At 47.8% G+C, this 17,839-nt stretch overlaps 1 protein-coding gene across 2 annotated transcripts in view; it reads left to right on the top strand.

The window, feature by feature from the left end:
- Positions 1–17,839, top strand: part of PNPLA7 (patatin like phospholipase domain containing 7) — a 133,170-nt gene that overhangs the window by 84,238 nt on the left and 31,093 nt on the right. For both annotated transcript variants that reach the window (XM_027649990.1, XM_027649989.1), the window contains exon 27: positions 14,716–14,872. In XM_027649990.1, the coding sequence (XP_027505791.1) occupies positions 14,716–14,872 (157 nt within the window). The remainder of the gene's footprint in view (positions 1–14,715; positions 14,873–17,839) is intronic.

Genomic DNA, 17,839 nt, shown 5'->3' with positions numbered 1-17,839 from the left:
CTCAGAGCATGAATCATGCTGGTCACACAACCAGAGAGAGGAAATCCTGACAGGGGCTGGCTGGTGGGTATTTATTCAAGGGATTGTGTTCTGGGACTCCAGTAATCTCAATTATTTAGTTGTTATTTTGGGAATGTTTGTCTGGCTTCCCAGTGACAGTTGGATTGGGAGGTTTTACCAGCAGCAGCTTCCCAGTAATTATCATTGTGGTTTGTCGTGACAAAAGGCTCAGAGGAACTAAAGGTTTTCTTTCTCTTGTGAGCATAAAAATAAAACAACTTGAAGTGATACAGTTCAGAAATTACATTGTTTTGCTTTTGTGAAGCACTAACTTAATTCCAGTTAGAAACATTGTGGAGCTTGAGGGAAGGAAAGGGGATTTGTGTTTAGGAAAATAATACCTTTGAAAAGTAGTTGCAAGAATAATGACACATCAAGCCCTGCAACAAAGGCATAAACCCTCCCATAAATAATTGTCCTGACCTTTAGCCCTCCCACATACAGCCCACTTTACTTTGCTGTGGATGTCTGAGCAAAGCTGTTTGAAAACTAAAATTTATAGGAAGTAAATAATTAGTACAGAAGTATCTGGGAATCCCTCGGGCTCTGGGGAATAAAAATATTGGGTTGTGCTGTTTCAGAATCACAGAACCACAGAATGTCCTGAGCTGGGAGGGACCCACAGGGATCATGGCCCTGCACAGGACACCCCAGCAATCCCACCCTGTGCCTGACTTCAGCAAAACTGGGATCACAAGCTTTGTTGTTGATGATAATGCCACTATTCCAGGAATGAATGTGGTGCCTATTCCATGTAGGTATAATGGGAAAATCCAAAGCATTGGAGCTGCCCCAGGCTGGGTATTTGCAGGGAACTGTGTTTGCAGTAAAGCACATGATACAAGTCCATGGTGTGCATGAGATGTGCTTATTGAGAAGGAAAGGGCTGTTGGGATAAGGAATTACTTCTCTTTTTTGGGTGTACTATCTCCACTAACAGTCAGCTGTTCATGCTGGGAAGGAATTCAAGTGCTGCCAGAGCCCTTTACCAGCCCATACCTGCCATGCCTTCCCTTCCCTTCCTTCAGGCAGAGCATTTAAACCTTCCCTGAGGAGCTGCTGTTGACGGATATTTGTAAATAATTTCATCAGGGCATCTTTTCATTTCTCCTTTTTCCCCTTTAGCTTTCTCCTCAAGCTCATTATCTCACCTCAGCACTCGATTTGTCAAGCAGTTGGGTTTTTTCCACACAGCTTTCTTGCTGACACTACGGATGTGGCTCAGACCTTTTCATTTTGGGCAGTTGGCCTGTTTCAGCAACTTGTTCTTTCTGCACTTTGTTCTTTTGTTTCCAGCTCTGGCCCTCTGAAAAGGGAGGATAAAAGCAACAGTGTAGAAGCTGTGGAGATCTCTGTTATGGAGATCTCTGTGTCTGATGGATGCTCTTGTTGCCTTGTCTGTCTGTCTGTCTGTGCTCCTGCAGCCTGTGCCATGTGCAGGGTGCTCACACTCCAGGCTTTTAGAGAAGGTCCAGCTACCACCTCATTTACAGGCTGCTGCTGGGCCTGACTTGGGTCTCTGTGCTCCTTAAAGCCTGGCTTTATCTTCCTTTTCGATGGCTTTACCCAGTGATGAAAAGGCTGGAAGAGATCTGCAGATCTCAGTTGTTCTGCTCTCAGGAGACCACATTTGCCCTCTGCACTCTGTGTTTGCTCCAAGACCCCTGATTGCACAAGGAATAAACCATGGGGGCTTTACTGTTGCTGTATCTGTGATGTTTGGCTGCAGCTCCAGCTCCTTCAGGCAACTTGGAGTAAAAACCTGCTTATCAGTCTTGTCTTCTCTGCCACCAGACCCTGATCTGTTCTTTCAGAAGGCACAAAGAGAGAATTTGGTTGTCCTGTGTCTGCACAGGGACAAAGCCTTGCAGCTTCTGACCAATCCCTGGTGTAGTCAGGTTGGGAGGAACTGCCCTCTGTGCCTGGAAGAGACCAAGGGATGCCAGATCAGACTGTCCTGTGTGGTGGGTGTAGCAAGGACCAGGTAGAACATGCCCACAGCCACCTCAGGGCGTGGTGGATACACATGTGCATCTCCCAGTGAGGTACCAGGAATGTTTTTGAAGGCTGGGTCAAGCGTGGCAGCACATTGGGAGGTTTCCCAGCTGTGCCCTTTGTGTCCCTGAGCAATCCTGGTGGAAAGGAATTGCTGAAAAGCTCCCAACATAACATGAGGAAAAATTTTAAACAGGCATTTTGAGAATTCTAGAAGCTCATATTCCTTTTCTGAATGTTGATGCTTTGAGCATGCAGGTGTGGCTGGGGGGTGAGGAGCTCCTGCACGTGAGCAAACCCTGTGGTGCTTCCCTGCTCCATCTTGCTAAAAAAGGAATTGAGTTTGGGGATTGATGACCTGCTCTATCCATGTAAAACACTTTAAAGCAAGTAAGTGCCGTGCTGTGAGATATTATATCACTTCTCTAGAGTCTTTGCAGGTTGTCTGGGGAGCTCCTGGCTGCCTTTAGCAGGCACAGGGACGTGTTGCTGCTGTTCATGGCTGGTGACACAGCGTTTTAATTACACCCCCAGCAATTAAGTGGTATCAGAGCTGGCATGATGCAGAAGCTGAATTTGCAGTATGTTCATGTGAGGAGTCAGAAAAGATCAATAAAGATGCTGGTAACTTTTGGGGGTCGATTTGTTTTTCTGCTTGGTTTGTTATTTTAACTTGGAGAGGAGCCTTAAAACACACAAAGCCCTTGTGGTCCCATCCTGGCTGGGGGCAGCTCTTTCTTAATTGTGTCCTTTTCTCATGATAATTGAACAGATGAGGTTTGGTGCTTACCTTGTCACTTTGTTGCTCAGTGCTTCCTAATTAATTGGATTTTACCATCTTAACTCTGAGAAACTTTCACTTCTGCACTGCACAGGGCAGGTCTTCAGTGTTTGGTGGGAAGGTCACTGCAGGCAACAGAAATTCCTCTTTCACCTCATATGAAATTCTCATCAGCTTTTTTCCTGAGAGAAGCCATGAAGTCACTGTGTTCTTTCCCTTGCTTGAATTTGTTAAGGAAAAATTGACAAGCTGCCAAAATTAATGAACATTTAAATACTCGGCAGCATAACATGGTAATGGAGCAGTGGGATTTACTGGGGCAATGAGCTGCAAGGAAGGGATGGTAGAAATAACACCTCTGCTTTTGGGGGCTGTTTTTAGTTCTACAAAGAACTAGGTCAAATAGCAGCATGGGAAGGTCTGGTTTCCAGAGGAGCTCTGGGAGCTCAGATCCCTTCTGGGCTGTCATCTTTTGCTCTGTGATCCACAGAAGCAGAGAGAAGCACAGGGAAAGAAAATGTCTAAGCTTAGTGGATCTTCTAGGGCCTGATAAAAGTGCCAACTCCTGGGTCAGGACTAAGGTTTGGCCTCCCTGGGGTGCAGGGAGCTGGCTGGTGGTGCAGTGGTGGGGTTGACATCTCATAGCCCGGCTTTCAGCGTGTGATGCAACACCTGAGGAATAAAAAGCTGAAATTTGAGGTGGAAACTCTGCTCCAATGACAAAGTGCTGTCCTTGGGGTGGACAGTTTGCTCCCATGGTTCAAACAACTCACTTTCCAGGCTGTAGCAGGCGAGAGCAGGGTCCTGGTTATGAAACCCTGGTGTTCAGTCTTGGGCAATAACAGAATCTCCTGGGGAGACTGAGTGAAGTTTTATGGTGCAGGTGCTTCAGATTCAGTTCCAGCAGTTAAGGAAGATTAATTTTTATTCCTTAACTGTGACAGGTAACTAATGACAGGAGGCTTTTTACCCTGTCAGTGGGAGAAGTGTGTGCGTGGACGTTGTCTTAAAACTGCCACTGCAGAGCTGCAGAACTTGCAGTGGAGGTGGTGGGTTCCATAAGATAAATTACTGAACCTCAGATACAGGGTAGGACCTGGAAACATGAGGGAAGTTGCTTTTTTAAACCTTTAAACATGACCACAAGCACCCACACAATGTGCTGGTAGGAGAGTGTGGGGAGAGAGGGCAGGAACCTGCTGCCTAAATTCAGAAGGTGCTTCCAGGGGCAGCCTTGGAAAACACTGCCAGGAAGAACAGAGCAGTGTCATTACCTCTGGGGATCCTAAACATACTCAAGATAGAGATTACAGAAGGGATGAAAGAAAAGCCCATGGGAATTTCCTGGCCTCTTGATGTTCCTCACATACTGGAACACAGTAAATGTTTTTCAGCTCCTTTGCTGGGTTTAAAACTTACCCTGGACTGAGTCTGAACAGGGGCATCCCAGGGTGTGAGGGATATATATATATATATATATATAAAGATAATGTTTCTCCACACTTCCATTCCTATCTAGACCATATACAACCTATTTCCCCTTTTTCTTTTCCCACCTGTGTCTGTCAGTCTTCCTCTTTTCCCTTTCTAACACACCCAAGCTCTAAGATTTCCCAGTTTCTTTGCCCCCTTTTTGCTCCACTCTCATTCCTGCTTGTCTTCTTTACACTTGCTCTGTTTCCTTTCTCAGTCTTTGCTTTCAAGCCCTCTCTCAAAGGAATTATTACCAAAAAAATGCAGTTTGCCAACTGCTTCTGCCATGTACCAGAGGTATCCCCATGTGTCAACAGAAATGCACTTGGCTTTGAAATCATTCCAGATCATGCAGTGAGCTTCAGGACCGCACCGTGTTTGCAAATTGATTATTGATTGCAAGGTTTTTTTCAGTGGTTCATAATGGGGTACAGCTATTTGTTTTGTTTTGTCTCACAGTGCTTAAAACTCAGGGTGAACAGAGGGCTGAAAGCTTGAAATGGGTAAAAATTATATCCTGGTTTGCTTTTTTTAAGTGTTCAAAAAACACAGTCTGAGAAAACGCCTGTTCTGAAGTAAATTATGAAACAAAATCCTTGCTAAAACCATTGTTCTTCATTCTGACCTTGGCTAGGAGAGTTCTGGGAGAGCAACACCAGCCTCTCTGAGGTGCTCAGGGTGCCACGAGTCACTGGCAGCTGTGGAGGGTTAAATCCCTGGAGAGAGGAAGGGGCAGGCAGGATTTAACATCACTGACATTCAGCTCCTGATGTCACATGGGCTTGAGGAAATGGCTCACACTTTTATAGCTGTGCCCTCCTTGTGTAAACCAAAGTGTTTGGCAGCTGGGAAGGTCACCCTTTAGAGATTGCTCTGAAGCACTTGGATGGAAGAGAAGGATAAACCACTATCAGGAGGAATTGTTTGGGGTTTTAAGAGGGTATTGTTATCTCCAAATGTAAATGGATTTATGCTCCCATCTCATGGGTTGGATATGTCTGGGGAATTTGCTTAAAACCTGCCACCCAGTCAATCTGCTGAAGTTAATTGTTTATCCCAGCATGCAGAGGAGTGTCCAGGCTGCTGGTAACCCTCTTTGTGCTGTCTGGGTGCACTGCCAAGACATGGCCAAGGTTTTTGCAAGGGCTGCTGAGATTTTAGGATATTTTAGCCTGTTCTGGGCAGGAGGGACCCCCCACTGCCCAGCTGGCTCTGGGCAGTGTCAGCTCCAGTGTCTCCTCCCATCCTGCAGAGATGCTGCAGGAGAGGGCTCTGGTGGGAACCAGCAGGTTCCTGGGTCTGTCCTGGTGGACTGGGAGGTGTGTTTGCATTCCTGGGGTCATGGGAAGGTCACTGGCTGGATGTGGGGATGTGTGACCTGGCATTGCTGCTGTGGGTGCAGCCCTGTCCTGGGGGAGGTTGTGTGGGGTGCTGGGCTCTGCTTGGGCTCGGCCCAGATCCCAGATCCCTGTCTCCAGCCTGTGTCTGGCAGTCCTGGATGGAACCAGTCTGGCTCAGATTGGGTCCTCCTGCACTCAGTTCACACCATTTCCCAGTTCCTACCTATGTGAGAAAAGGGTGAGGATTTTTGCAGTTCCTGTCTTTTTGTTCTCTCCCCCTGGTGCACTCAGGCAGCATCCATGAAATTTCTGTTCCATTTCCAAGTGCTTGCTCAAGGTACTGAACTGGCACATCAGGGCTCTGCTTTCCTCTTCTGTAGAAAGACAGGTCTTGAATATGTGCTGCTAAAAGGATCCCATTCCTCATCCCCGTAGTGCTGTAAAGTTCCAGGAAATGAAACTGAAATATGAAAAGAACTTGAAAAATGCTTCTTCCTTTATTTTAAATGGAAAAATAAAGCTTGCTGTGCAGCATCTGCAGCCTGTCAATGCCCAGTAACAGCTGATGAAGCAGGATTTCTGCAGTAGGGAAGTATCAAAATGACACAAAAGGGGCTGAATCTGCTTTGTGTCATGGAAAAAACACCCCTGAATACTTGAAATATCCTTCCTCCAATTCCCATTCTTCAAAGTAATCCCTTTGTACACCAGGCCAATCTTGTCTCTTGACTTGGGAAAGGCAGAAAGTTGGCAGCTCTGAGGTTAATCCTCGTGGCCTTTGCAGCCTCCAGCCCTCCCTCTCCATCATGTGCAGCCTGTGCTGGGCTGGGAGCATTTCTGAGGAGGGGGAGCTGTTTGGTGACCTCTGTTATGGTTTTTGTGTGTGCAGATAAGTATCTGTGTCTCAGTGCACAGTGGAGTGGAATTTTTCTGTGTGACATCCCTTTTTGAAGCTCAGGTTGGTGGTTTCAGAGCCTGTAATTACTGCTGTAGGTGCCTGGAGAAGTGGCCTGTGCCCAGTGTCTGTGCTCCTGTCACCAGTGGAGCATCCACTGCCACGTGCAGGTAAAGCAGGTGGAAAGCTGAATTCCAGAGTCAGCCATGCACTCAGGCTCCTGGGTTCCCCATGTCTTTCAAAAAGCAGATTTCAGGGCAATATTCAGAAGGTAAAATAGCAGAGAAGCATCAAAACTCTTTATCCTTAAGATGAAATTACACCTTTGACTTGGTGTTTTGCTGCTGTTTTGTAGAGGCTGAAGGAGAAAGGTAACAAAGGTGGGATCTTCCTTGGAAAAAATGATGATAACTGGATACTTGGATGCCTAATCTGAATGATAACTTATGTTTGGACACCTACTTTGAATCTTATCCAGGTCAGCCCTAGAGTACATTGTTCGAACAAACAAAAACCAACCCCTAAAAATAAATCAGTGAGTTCTGAGCATTTGCTGCTGTTGAGCAAAAACCTCCTGAGACAAAGGCTGGGAGCTCCTGGGAGGGCTTCAGGCTCTGTGTTTGCAGATGGTGGGGAAGAGGCTGCAGCCTAATTGCTCCTGAGAGGCTCTGCTTTGATTCCTGGAGGGATGAACCATCCCGTGTGCCGGGAGCTCGGGATGTGTCACTCGTGTTTTGCAGCCGTGTTTGTTCTCCCCCAAGTGAGCTGTGCTGAAGGCAGAGCGAGTGTGTGGCTGCTGCCAGCCCTCAATGCTGATTGCTCAGTGAGTTGTGTCATCACATGCCCAGAAAAGCCATGTTCAGATGGCCTGGCACCCACCTAATGCTTCATGATCTGCTTTTTCTTTTTCCCAGCTGCAGCACGTGTGTAATTGCTCATTTGCTCCCATCTGCCACACAGGTTGAAGGTTATTATGGCTTCTATTAAACCCTGCAAGCAGCAGGAGCTTGGGAGTCATCTCCTTCAAAGTTATGGCTTAAAAAAAAAACCTAAAAATTAATTGCAAGTGGTTTATTTGGACTCTCCTGCCCTGATCTCCAGTCTTCAACCCACCAAACTCATTTATTCACAGCAGCACTTGGATAAACAGATGAAATTAAAAACAAGGTGGTGGAGTTGTGGGTCAGCTCTTGTTGCTGGTTTTGCACTTCATTTTTTATCAGCTGAAAAAACATGTGCTGTGTTCCCTGTTGGAGGGAACACTTTCCATGGAGCTATTGTAATGCTCTGTTGGCAAGTCCATAAGCTTTCAGGACTGTGGTTCTTGTGCTGCTGTGATTTTGGGGAATCTCCAACCCTGCCTGGGCAGTGAGCTTTCCTACTAAGAAGCAGGAGACTGGAGAAATTCTAAGTAAATTCACAGTTACATTCCCTGAAGTGCTTTGGTCTTAATTCTGCTCAAAATGGGTTCTTGCAAGACTTTTCATAAATAAGTCTCAAAGGGGTGGGGAAAGGAGGAAATATTTGTTTTCCAAAGAAATTATCTTTCTTTGCAGATAACTGAATCCTTTCTTGGCTCAGAGTAAGAGAGAGGATTTTGTGTGACGTCCCCAAGTGGGTGCAGTTTGTCATTCAACCCCCCTTCCCTCCTCCTGTGCTCCTCCCAGAGCGTGCTGCTGGCAGCTGGGATCAGAAAACAAAAACCCTGGTGTATTTTCTGTAGTTTTACTTCATTTTGTGGGGTTTTTTTCTCCCCTCCAATGCCTTACATATCCCTTCACTCCTGGGCTGGTAGACCTGGAAGGACTGAGCAACTTTTGCTCATTTATTTCTGTGTCAGGCACAAATCTCTTTGTTTAAAGCTTGTTCTAAGGTTCATGTATAAAGCAGAAACAAGATCAAGGCCATAAAAGGACATTGTATTGGGATTTTCTTGCAGGAAGGTGGTTTCACTGGGGTTGTGATAAATAGGAGATGCTTTTCCTGCTGAATGTGCCTGCCTAGCACAGGGTCAGTGTGTGATCTCTACAGCATGGAAAGGCCAAAGGGAGAGGGCTCCTTAGCTCTGGCTTAAGGAGATGGTGGGAATGTGAGAGCAAAGCTAAGTGGGAGAATGGAATGAATGTTGTTAATGGAGGGGAAGACAGGAAGAACTCAGGCCTCTGGATCAATACGTGTGGGCAGTGGAAGAGAGAAAGCTTTTCCCCAGCTCCTGGGAAAGATCCTGCTGGTAGATGGATGTTAGGATGAGAACCCATTAATGTGGGATTGCTCACACTATTTAGCTTAGAAATGGTGCTTAGTTAATTAATCAATTAACGTTGTCAAGATTGGGAGCTTCCTTGTAAGCGCACGTGTGGTTCTGCAGGAGCAGAAATGCAGGGCTCTGGTTTCTGTTCTCCTTTGGGGCTGGCAGATAATCACTGCAATTATTCTGGCAAATTTACGATGCTGGGAAGTTTTATGGTCAGGAAACCTGGGAAATAGTGTTATTGGGAAGACACAACCAGGGTTAGATTTCCAAGTGATGTTTGCATGTCTTGATGCAGCTGCAAAGTTTGAAGGTGCCAGTTGGAGATAATCCAGGTGCAACTTGTAGCAGACTTGCTACTGAGGCACTCAGTGGCAGGATCAGCCACAGAACACACCATAAAATGCTGCTGCTTATATAAAGATGAGGTTTCTTACCTCTCCTGATGCCACTCTCCATAGCCCTTCATATAAATAATATCCAACTTCTCCTTTCCCCAGTACAACAAGCACCTGCACAATGACTCTGAGAAGCATCTCCAACCACCATCCCACAGGGTGTTTGTTACTCAGATGATGGTTCTGTAATGGTTGTAGCTGTACCTGTCACTCCAAGACCTGCAGACTCAGTTACCAGCTCCAGTGTTGGGATCCTGGTCTGGGAAGTGCCAGTGAGCCTGGTGATTTTTGGGATGTGCTGACAATGCCAAGGGCTGAAAGCTCAGTCACCTTCAATTTTCCTGGTGTTTTCAAAGCAGAACTGGGGCAGTGGTTGCCCAAGTGTCCCCAAGTGCCACATCCACACATCTTTTAAATCCCTCCAGGGATAGGAACTTCACCACTGCCCTGGGCAGCTGTGCCAGGCCTGGACAATGAAGAAATTTTCCCTGATATCCAACCTGACTCTCCCCTGGCAGAGCCTGAGGCTGTTTCCTCTCCTCCTGTCCCTTGTTCTCTGGGAGCAGAGCCTGACCCCCCCCCCGCTCCCCCCTCCTGTCAGGGAGTTGCAGAGCCAGAAGGTCCCCCCTGAGCCTCCTTTTCTCCAGGCTGAGCCCCCCCAGCTCCCTCAGCTGCTCCTGCTGCTCCAGCCCCTTCCCAGCTCCTCAATGTCTCTCTTGTCAAGATGGGCCCAAAACAGACACCAGGACTGAGGTGCCTCAGCAGTGCCAGCCCAGGGCACTTCCCCCTGCCCTGGGTGATCCCTCCCCTGCTCATCAGGCAGCACTCAGAGCTGTTAAATGAGGGAAAAACTGCTTTTACAGCTTTTCTGCTTCAGGAGTTTTAAGCTTCTGAGGGCTCCTCCATTTCAGGTTTGTTGGGCTCTGGTGAAGCTTAATAAAGTCCCCTCAACAATTCCTCTATTTTTCTACCTTCTTTGCCAGGTAACTACATCAGGAAGGAGGGGCAGGAAGCTGTGTGTCCACTCCAGGGGGGCTTTGGTAGGAAACACAGTAGAGCTCTGCAGCATCCATGACCTTAATCCTTTTCTAACCAAAGGAAATAGCATCTCTTCAGAGCATTCAGGAGATCTCCTTCATCCTGCTGAGTCAATTAGGAGGAGAGATGGGTGCTGGTGAGGCTGAATGCCTGAGCTGGATTTTCCCTACCTTTCTGAAGCTGAAGTGGGCTCTGGGAGGGGTTGAGCTGCAGGCTTGCTGCTCCCTCAGTCTGAAAAACGAGTGTCCCCTCTGGCTGTTCCCAGGGTCGGGGTTATTCCTTCTAATGCTGCCAGTCTGTTGATGTGTTAAACGTGGCTGTGGGAAAAATATTGGTATAGGGGCTCTGGTTTTGTACTGATTGTGTTTTCCTCAGCCCCTGCCCTGAGCAGGGAGGACAGCCTGCATTCCTGCTTTAATCTGGAGTGCCCTGTGTGTTTCTCCCTCCTTCCTGAGCCGGATCTAATCCCAGCTCTGCAGGCACGTGCAGAGCTGACACATGCACGACTCACAGGAGGATTTTTCTTTTATCAGTTGTGCTCTGGCCTTCCTGCATTACAGTCACATGCCAGAGGCACTTCCCCAGGAGATGAAAGCAAGGGCTCATTTCAGGAGCAGGAATTTTCCTGCAGGTCCTTCTCCTGAGCTGTCTGTGTGCTGGGCTGTGGTATTTAGGGAAGCATATCTCCAACCCCATAACTCCCCTCCCTGCTTCCGTGGTCTTTTTTTGTAACCATTAGTAGTAAAGAAGGAATGGTGCTTGGAATTTGGCAAGTACAGCACTGCTTTGGGAGGCTTTTGAAGTGTATTGAGCACAAGCTGGAGAGCAGTGCAGTGAGCAGCCCCTGGGGCAGCTGATGCCCAGAGCAGCCCATGCCCTGCCTCGCTCAGGTCAGGCTGAGGCAGTGGCAGGGTGAGAGCAGAGCCTGGCTCTGATTTCCAGCTCCTTCTCACACTGGTTGGTGCCAGTTCTGCTCTCTCTGCAAAGGGCACTAATGGATCAGGCCTGTCCTGGGGAGTGATACACAGTGGAAAAGAGTTAATATACAGACTCTGCACTCCTTGGGTGAATCTTTGGGTTCTGGTGCAGAGGATTTGAGAGCCATCTTGTGAGTCTCTTGTCCTCACTGCCAGGAGTCCTTGTCACTGCCCTGGGGCAGGCATCAATCCTGGCAGGGGAGATGCTCCATCCAGCTGCACCTTCAGGCAGCATTAAGGTGAAGGACAGCTGTGTGTGCAGCTCCAGTGACACACAGTGTGTGCACCCCCTCTCTGGGATGCTCCTTCCTCCTGTCTAACAGGACTCTCCTGTCCTCCTTTCACCTGGAGTGAGTGGCATTCAGCTCCACGTCATCCAGGTAACTGGAGATTTTCCCTGTCTCTTCCTGACACTGCTGTGTGTGTACAGCACTGGCACGAGGGATCTCCCTTTGTGCTCCTCTTGCCCAACACTTGTACTTCCACATGTTGCCCTAAACCAGGACAAGTCCCCTGTGAAATCAGGCCTGGTATTACAAGGAGTGCACGATCCCTGGTTTTTATTTCCCTGTACTCTGGCTGTTAACACAGATCTAGCTCCTGGCTTCAGTTTGTTTTCCTCTTCAGTTGCAGTCTGAGAGCTGCCCAGCCCAGCTCCCTGGGATGCTCCAGCTCGCTGGCAGGGAGCAGGATGTGTGTCCCTGGCACAGCACACGGCTCCCTTGGCAGCCTGCCCGTGTTTGTGGAGCTGGGAGCTGCGGAGAAGTGGCCAAGAGAGAACCAATGTGAGGAGTTGTTGAGAAGTTTTCATGTTGCTGGGGTAATGATGGCCTCAAGCTGTAGGGAAAGGGGAGAAAAAAAACCCATTTATGTCTTTCAGGAGGCCGAGTGGTACGTGGAGAAATGGGGGGATTCAGGATTTAGTTTGCACAAATACATTCCCTCACAAATGCTCCTGCTCAGGGTGCTGGAGCTGGAAGAATCAGCTTTGTGGTTGTGTATAAATGAAACATAATTTAGTCTGGCAGCTTACAGGGTGTCCCTTTACAAGCAAGAAAAGTACTTTGATGCCCATCCTGCAGGTCAGTGCTGTGGGATCGATGTGTCTGCTGGAGACCTGTGGCTGTCACACATTTAGCTGGATATTGGCAGGGACCCTGTGGATGCACAGCATGGAGGGACTGGCTTGCCAGTATAAGTAATAATGATCTTTTGTTATGCATTCAAAGGCATCATGCAGCAAAGCAGGAACAAATCCAGAGTGATCACATCAAATCCCTCTTATTTTATGGACGTGTGAATTTGGAGAACCAGTTAAAGGGAGAGAATCCAGTCTGGAGCTGGTCCTGGGCTGTTTAAAATTGTCCTCCAAGTAGGAAATACTTGAAGGTATTTAACATGTCTTAAAAACCCCACATGATGTAGGCTGTCTCCAGGGAGCAGGTTGGTAGGGTGAGGTCTGTTCCTTGGTGGAACATCAGGGCTGAGGCAGTGGGAATTGCCAGGCAGGAGCAGCAGAGTGCAAAAAGAGGTGCACTCTAGAGGCTTGAAAACAATGGCAGGATGAAAACATAATTCTGTTAACTCAGGGCATCTGATAAGAAAAAGCAGTAGGAGAAGAGGGGAAGGAAAATTTGGAGAGGGAAGGGAAATGAGCCGTTTTCTGCTCTTGGATTACACCAGCTCAGGCCTGTCATTGAAGTCATTTACACCAGGATAACCACGAACCTGTCCCAGAGCATTTCAGCAGCTGGAGGGGATTTATTTGGATGGAAAGAATGTGTTCAGCATAACTTGGCCAAATGACACCTATGGTGGACTTGGCAGCTGTCAGCAAGTATTTATAGGATGTAAACAGCAAGGGGGGAAGGAGGATGGAAATAGAGCAAACCAGGGACAGAAAAATGGGATGAAAATGGGAAAAGGAAGGTTTTTATGGCTGAGATTGCACAACATCCATCCAGGTGGGGTGAACTAATCCAAATGCTTTGTGCTCTTTGGATGAAGCATTTGAAAGCAGAGGCTGTAATTTTGGGCTGCTCTGAAGGCAATTGGCCTCCAGTGCCAGTTCCTCTGTTTCTGTAATGCTTCTGTAGGATGGACAGGGATCCCTCTCCCATTAGGGGATAGAAAATCAGATTTGATCAGGTGTTTATAGGATCAGTCCAAACGTTCCACCTCTGCTCTCTCATCTCTGATGGGAGGTAGCAGTGATTGCTTCAGAAACGAGTATTTGCAGCAATTAGCAGCTTCTGAGCCTCCTGAACACCAGCGTGCACCTCCCATTTGTCTTCTTTAGTAGCCACTGACAGCCTGTACCTTTGATTCATCCTTTCCACATTTAAATCCATTTGTGATTTGACCTCTTCAGCATGTGGTAACAGTGGTTTCCCCAATTTGTGCTTTGCATACACCTGTCTGTGAATTCTTTCCTTTGCATTAAAATCTCTGCCTGGTGATATCATTGCTGGCCCTGCATGTCTCCCAGCAGTCAGGGTCCTCTCTAGTCAGTGATTTGAGTTTAGTTTGTTCTTATATGAAGTCCTTCCCATATTCTGGTCATCTTTTGTGCTTCTCTCTGTCATTTTCTAGCTCTGCTCCTTCTTTTTTTGGGTGAGAAGCCTGAGCTTGCTTTCAGTTTTCCAAATGCTGGTCCATCCTGGATGTATGTTCTTATGTTTTCTGTTTTATTCTGGTCGCTTTGATTTGCCACTTGAATTTGCACTGAACAGTAGGTTAATGTTTTCCAGAGAATATTCCCAGTGGTTCCCAAATCCACGTGAGCAGAGCTGGATAAGGGCTTGTTGCTGTAGGGGCATTGCTGCTTCTGTTTTCCTCTTGTCCCATCTGAGGGTCATCTGTTGTTTATCACTTGATTCCATCATTGCTCTGAGTTGCTTCTGCACTTTTTGAAATCAAGGAATACATTTACTCTCCTGAAGGAATTTGTATCATCCTCAGTCATTGCCTCCTCATCTGCCCCTCTCCTGGGTCTGTGTGCAGACTAAACCTCTGCCCTCTCATGGCTGTTCATCTCTTCTTGCTCTTTGTTTTCATCTTCACATTGGTTATTAATCCATGCAGTGCTCCCTCCCATGATCCCAGGCTGGCTGACTTTTTGAGAAGAGCCACTGGAAAAAAAATTTGTGGAAAGAGCTCTGAAATCCAGCCATTCCTGGCTGCTTTGGAAGGACCCCAGTAGATTTTGCTCCCTCAAAGCCATGTTGACTTTCCCCTCTCCTGTTCTGGCTTCATTCTTGGCTGCTTCATCTCGCTGCCTTTCATACCCAAGCCAGGCTGTGTGGTTGTGTTCCCTCAGATCCTCAAGGAGTCTGTTTGAAGATTCCTGCATTCACAGTGTTTGTTCCTGGCACTGGGGCTTGTTTGGGAAGAGACTGACGGTTCAGCCGGCGCATGCTCCTCTTCCTTAGGAGAACCATTCATGTCTTCAATCCTTTCAGTGGCTGCTTGTCTGATAATGGCTTTTTCCTTTCCTCCTTGGCACAGGGGCTGCTCCCAGGTGGGTGTTATCAGGGCACTGATTGAAGCTGGAATCCCCGTGGACATGATTGGAGGGACGTCCATCGGCGCCTTCATGAGCGCCCTGTACGCCGAGGAGCGCAGCTACAACCAGATGAGGATCAAAGCCCGCCAGTGGGCCATGGTGAGCACGGGAATGGTGGAGGGAGAGCCCAGCACGGCCTTGGCAGCACCCAGGGAAGGTGAACCCAGCTGCATGTTGGTGTCTGTGCCACAGAACGGGCCCTTCCTGGCACCCTGGGAGAGCTGCTCCCTGTCCGAGGGGGCAGGAGCTGAATGCCCCACTCAGCTGGGCACAGATCCCACTCACACTGCCAGCACAGTGATGTTGTTTCAGGGTGTTCACCTGTGTTTATCTTTGTTTTACCTTCCCTTTTAATGTGCTGGAATCTGTTTCCATTCGGACTCTCAACAAATGTGTTTCTCTCTTGTGTGATTCTCTCTCTCTCACATGCTGTCAGTTGTCAGTGGAACTGAGTGACAGAGGTAATCCTTCTCTAAACTAACTACAAACGTGTCATTCCTGGTCCTGCCTGCACTCCACACTGCTGGGACTCTGGGCCAGGAGAAACTCTTAACTTTCAACGCTTAATACAAACAAAAACTTATTTTCATAGTTAACCCAAAGTTTGGGAAGGTTGTTTTAAATGGTGACTTCAGTGGGTGAGTTTATTTATCATGGAATCACAGACTGGTTTGGGTTGTAAGGGACCTTAAAGCTCATCTTGTTCCAACATCCTACCATGAGGAGGGACACCTTCCACTAGCCCAGGTTGCTCCAAGCCCTGTCCAACCTGGCCCTGGTTTTATTTATTGATAAGATGTTGGAGAAAAACTGTACTAGCAGCAGGTGAAACTGGTTCAGACTGACTGAAGGTGAAGGTGGGTGTTACTTCTGAGGTTTGCTGGTTACAGCTTTGTATTTTCCATATCAAACCCGCATTTTCCTGTAGGTTTTCTATTGAAAATGAAGCAATCCAGGGAATTTTGTAAATGAGATTAAGCTCTGGGTCAGCTTAGATCTTGGGTTTAGGGAGAAATAGGAGCCTGTTGATGGCACATGGACACTCTTTACCTCTCCCACGTGTCTTCTAACCTGCCATGGCTTTGAGATGGAATGTACTGTATCCTGGTAAGATCATAAAATGTTAAGGGGTTGGAATGGGCCTTAAAGCTCATCTTGTTCCAACCCCCTGCCACGGGCAGGGACACCTTCCACTAGCTCAGGTTGCTCCAAGCCCCATCCAGCCTGGCCTTGGACACTTCCAGGGATGGGGCAGCCACAGCTTCTCTGGGTAACCTGTGCCAGGGCCTCCCCACCCTCACAGGAAAAAATTTCATCCTAATATCTAACCTAAATTCCCTTTCTTTCAATCTGTGCCCATCACTCCTTGTCCTATCACTACAGTCCCTGACAAAGGGCCCCTCTCTGGCTTCCAACTTCCTTTGCAGGCTGGACAGTCTGGGGTACTGAAATGCAGATTTAAGCCCTGACATGTTTGTGCTGTCCTGGTGGGCAGAGCACTGTGGGGCTCTGATCACCTCCCTGTCACTGTTTGCAAGAAGAATGTGGATTTTGTGCTTTTTATTTAAGAACTGCCTGTGCCTGGCTGGGTTGGGAAGCACCCAAAACATAAACTGTTTATGATCTAGAGCAGTTTGCTGGAATCACAAAGCTGGAGGAGGCTCAAGATTAAGCACATAAAACCAACTGCCCTGAGTTGTTTCAGACACCCCTTTAACCTTGCACTCTATTTCCCACATTGGTCACCACCAAGTGCTTACAGGGCAGCCCCTGAGCAGGATGAGTGTGTGGTGGTACCTCCCTGCACTGTTTTTCCAGTCCCAGCACCCCATGGCTCACTGCCCTCTCTCCCAGCTCTAGGCTACAGCCATGGAATTTTCCTCTTTTCCAGAGTGCTCCCTGGTTGTTTATTACCTTGTCAGATCTCCTGTGCAGGAGGTGAGTCAGAACTGTTTCCTGGGCTTCCCAGGGCTGTGCTCCCATCCAAGCCAGCTTCATTTCCAGCACTGCAGCTCTGGACCCTGCCAGCCTAAGCTGGAATCACACTCACTTTGACCAGGAATAGTTAAGGATGAAATGAAGGCATTTAATCAGTTGATAGCTTTTGACCACAAGTTGCAAAGCTCAGAGCATGTTTCACAAAGGAAAAGGCAAGTTTTTTCCAGCCCTGGGCTGTTTAAGCTGTTGGAACCTTGAAATCTGCAAATAAGTAGCAGGAGGAGGGGTTGATGACCTCTCTTAGAGCAAACATTTCATCTTATTAATGAAGAATGGATTTTCCTGAGGTCTTTCATGAGTGTTCTGATAGATCCACATCCAACCCAGAAACTGTTCAAGGGTTTGAGAATGACAAAAGCAAAGCCTGCTCTGTTTGGGGCCCGTCCCACTGGTAACAGCACTGTCCAGAGAATGACTGCACTGTAAGTTAAAGAGCCATGAAACCCTCTCTCCAAGATCACAGTGAATGTTCAGAGTGGTTTGGGGGGACTGTAAATTTTTTTATCAGTGGCTGTTCTGAGTTATTGTCTCTCGTGTTGCAGCTGCTGTGGACTGAGCAAGGAAAGGGGCTCCTTTCCCTGAGCCCCAGCGCTGTGGGGAACAGCAGGGAGTTTGTTGGGGGTTCTTGGGAGATCCACCCAAAGGGACTGAGTGTGAGAGGTGACAAACCCATCAGATAACCCCCAAATTCCCAGTGTCCCAAAGCTGCAGGACCATTCCCACTGTTCTCCAGAGCAGGACCACTGTGGGAGGTGGTGGCTGTGCAGGAGATGCTCTGGGAGCTCCTTTGTTCAGCCAGCGTTCTGCAGAAAGGCTTGAGCATTCCCTGCTCCAGAACCTGCTGACCCTGCTCCTCTGGAGCTGTCAGCTCGTGCTGGTGAAGGTTATTGCTGAGAGCTCTTTGTGCAGGTTCTTGCAGCCTGGCCTTTTCAGCCTGGGGGCAGTTTGGAAATGTCTTCATTGGGATGGATTAGTTAACGCTGATCTTTTTTTATTTATCTTTTAAATCCATCAAACTAAACGCTGGGTTTATCCTGCAGTTATTTCTGGCTTTGGTATTTTTATAAA

Source organism: Corapipo altera, unplaced genomic scaffold (assembly GCF_003945725.1).
Source record: "Corapipo altera isolate COAL_440 unplaced genomic scaffold, ASM394572v1 268, whole genome shotgun sequence".
Classification (NCBI taxonomy): Eukaryota; Metazoa; Chordata; class Aves; order Passeriformes; family Pipridae; genus Corapipo; species Corapipo altera.
This window is presented reverse-complemented; position numbering and strand designations above follow the sequence as displayed.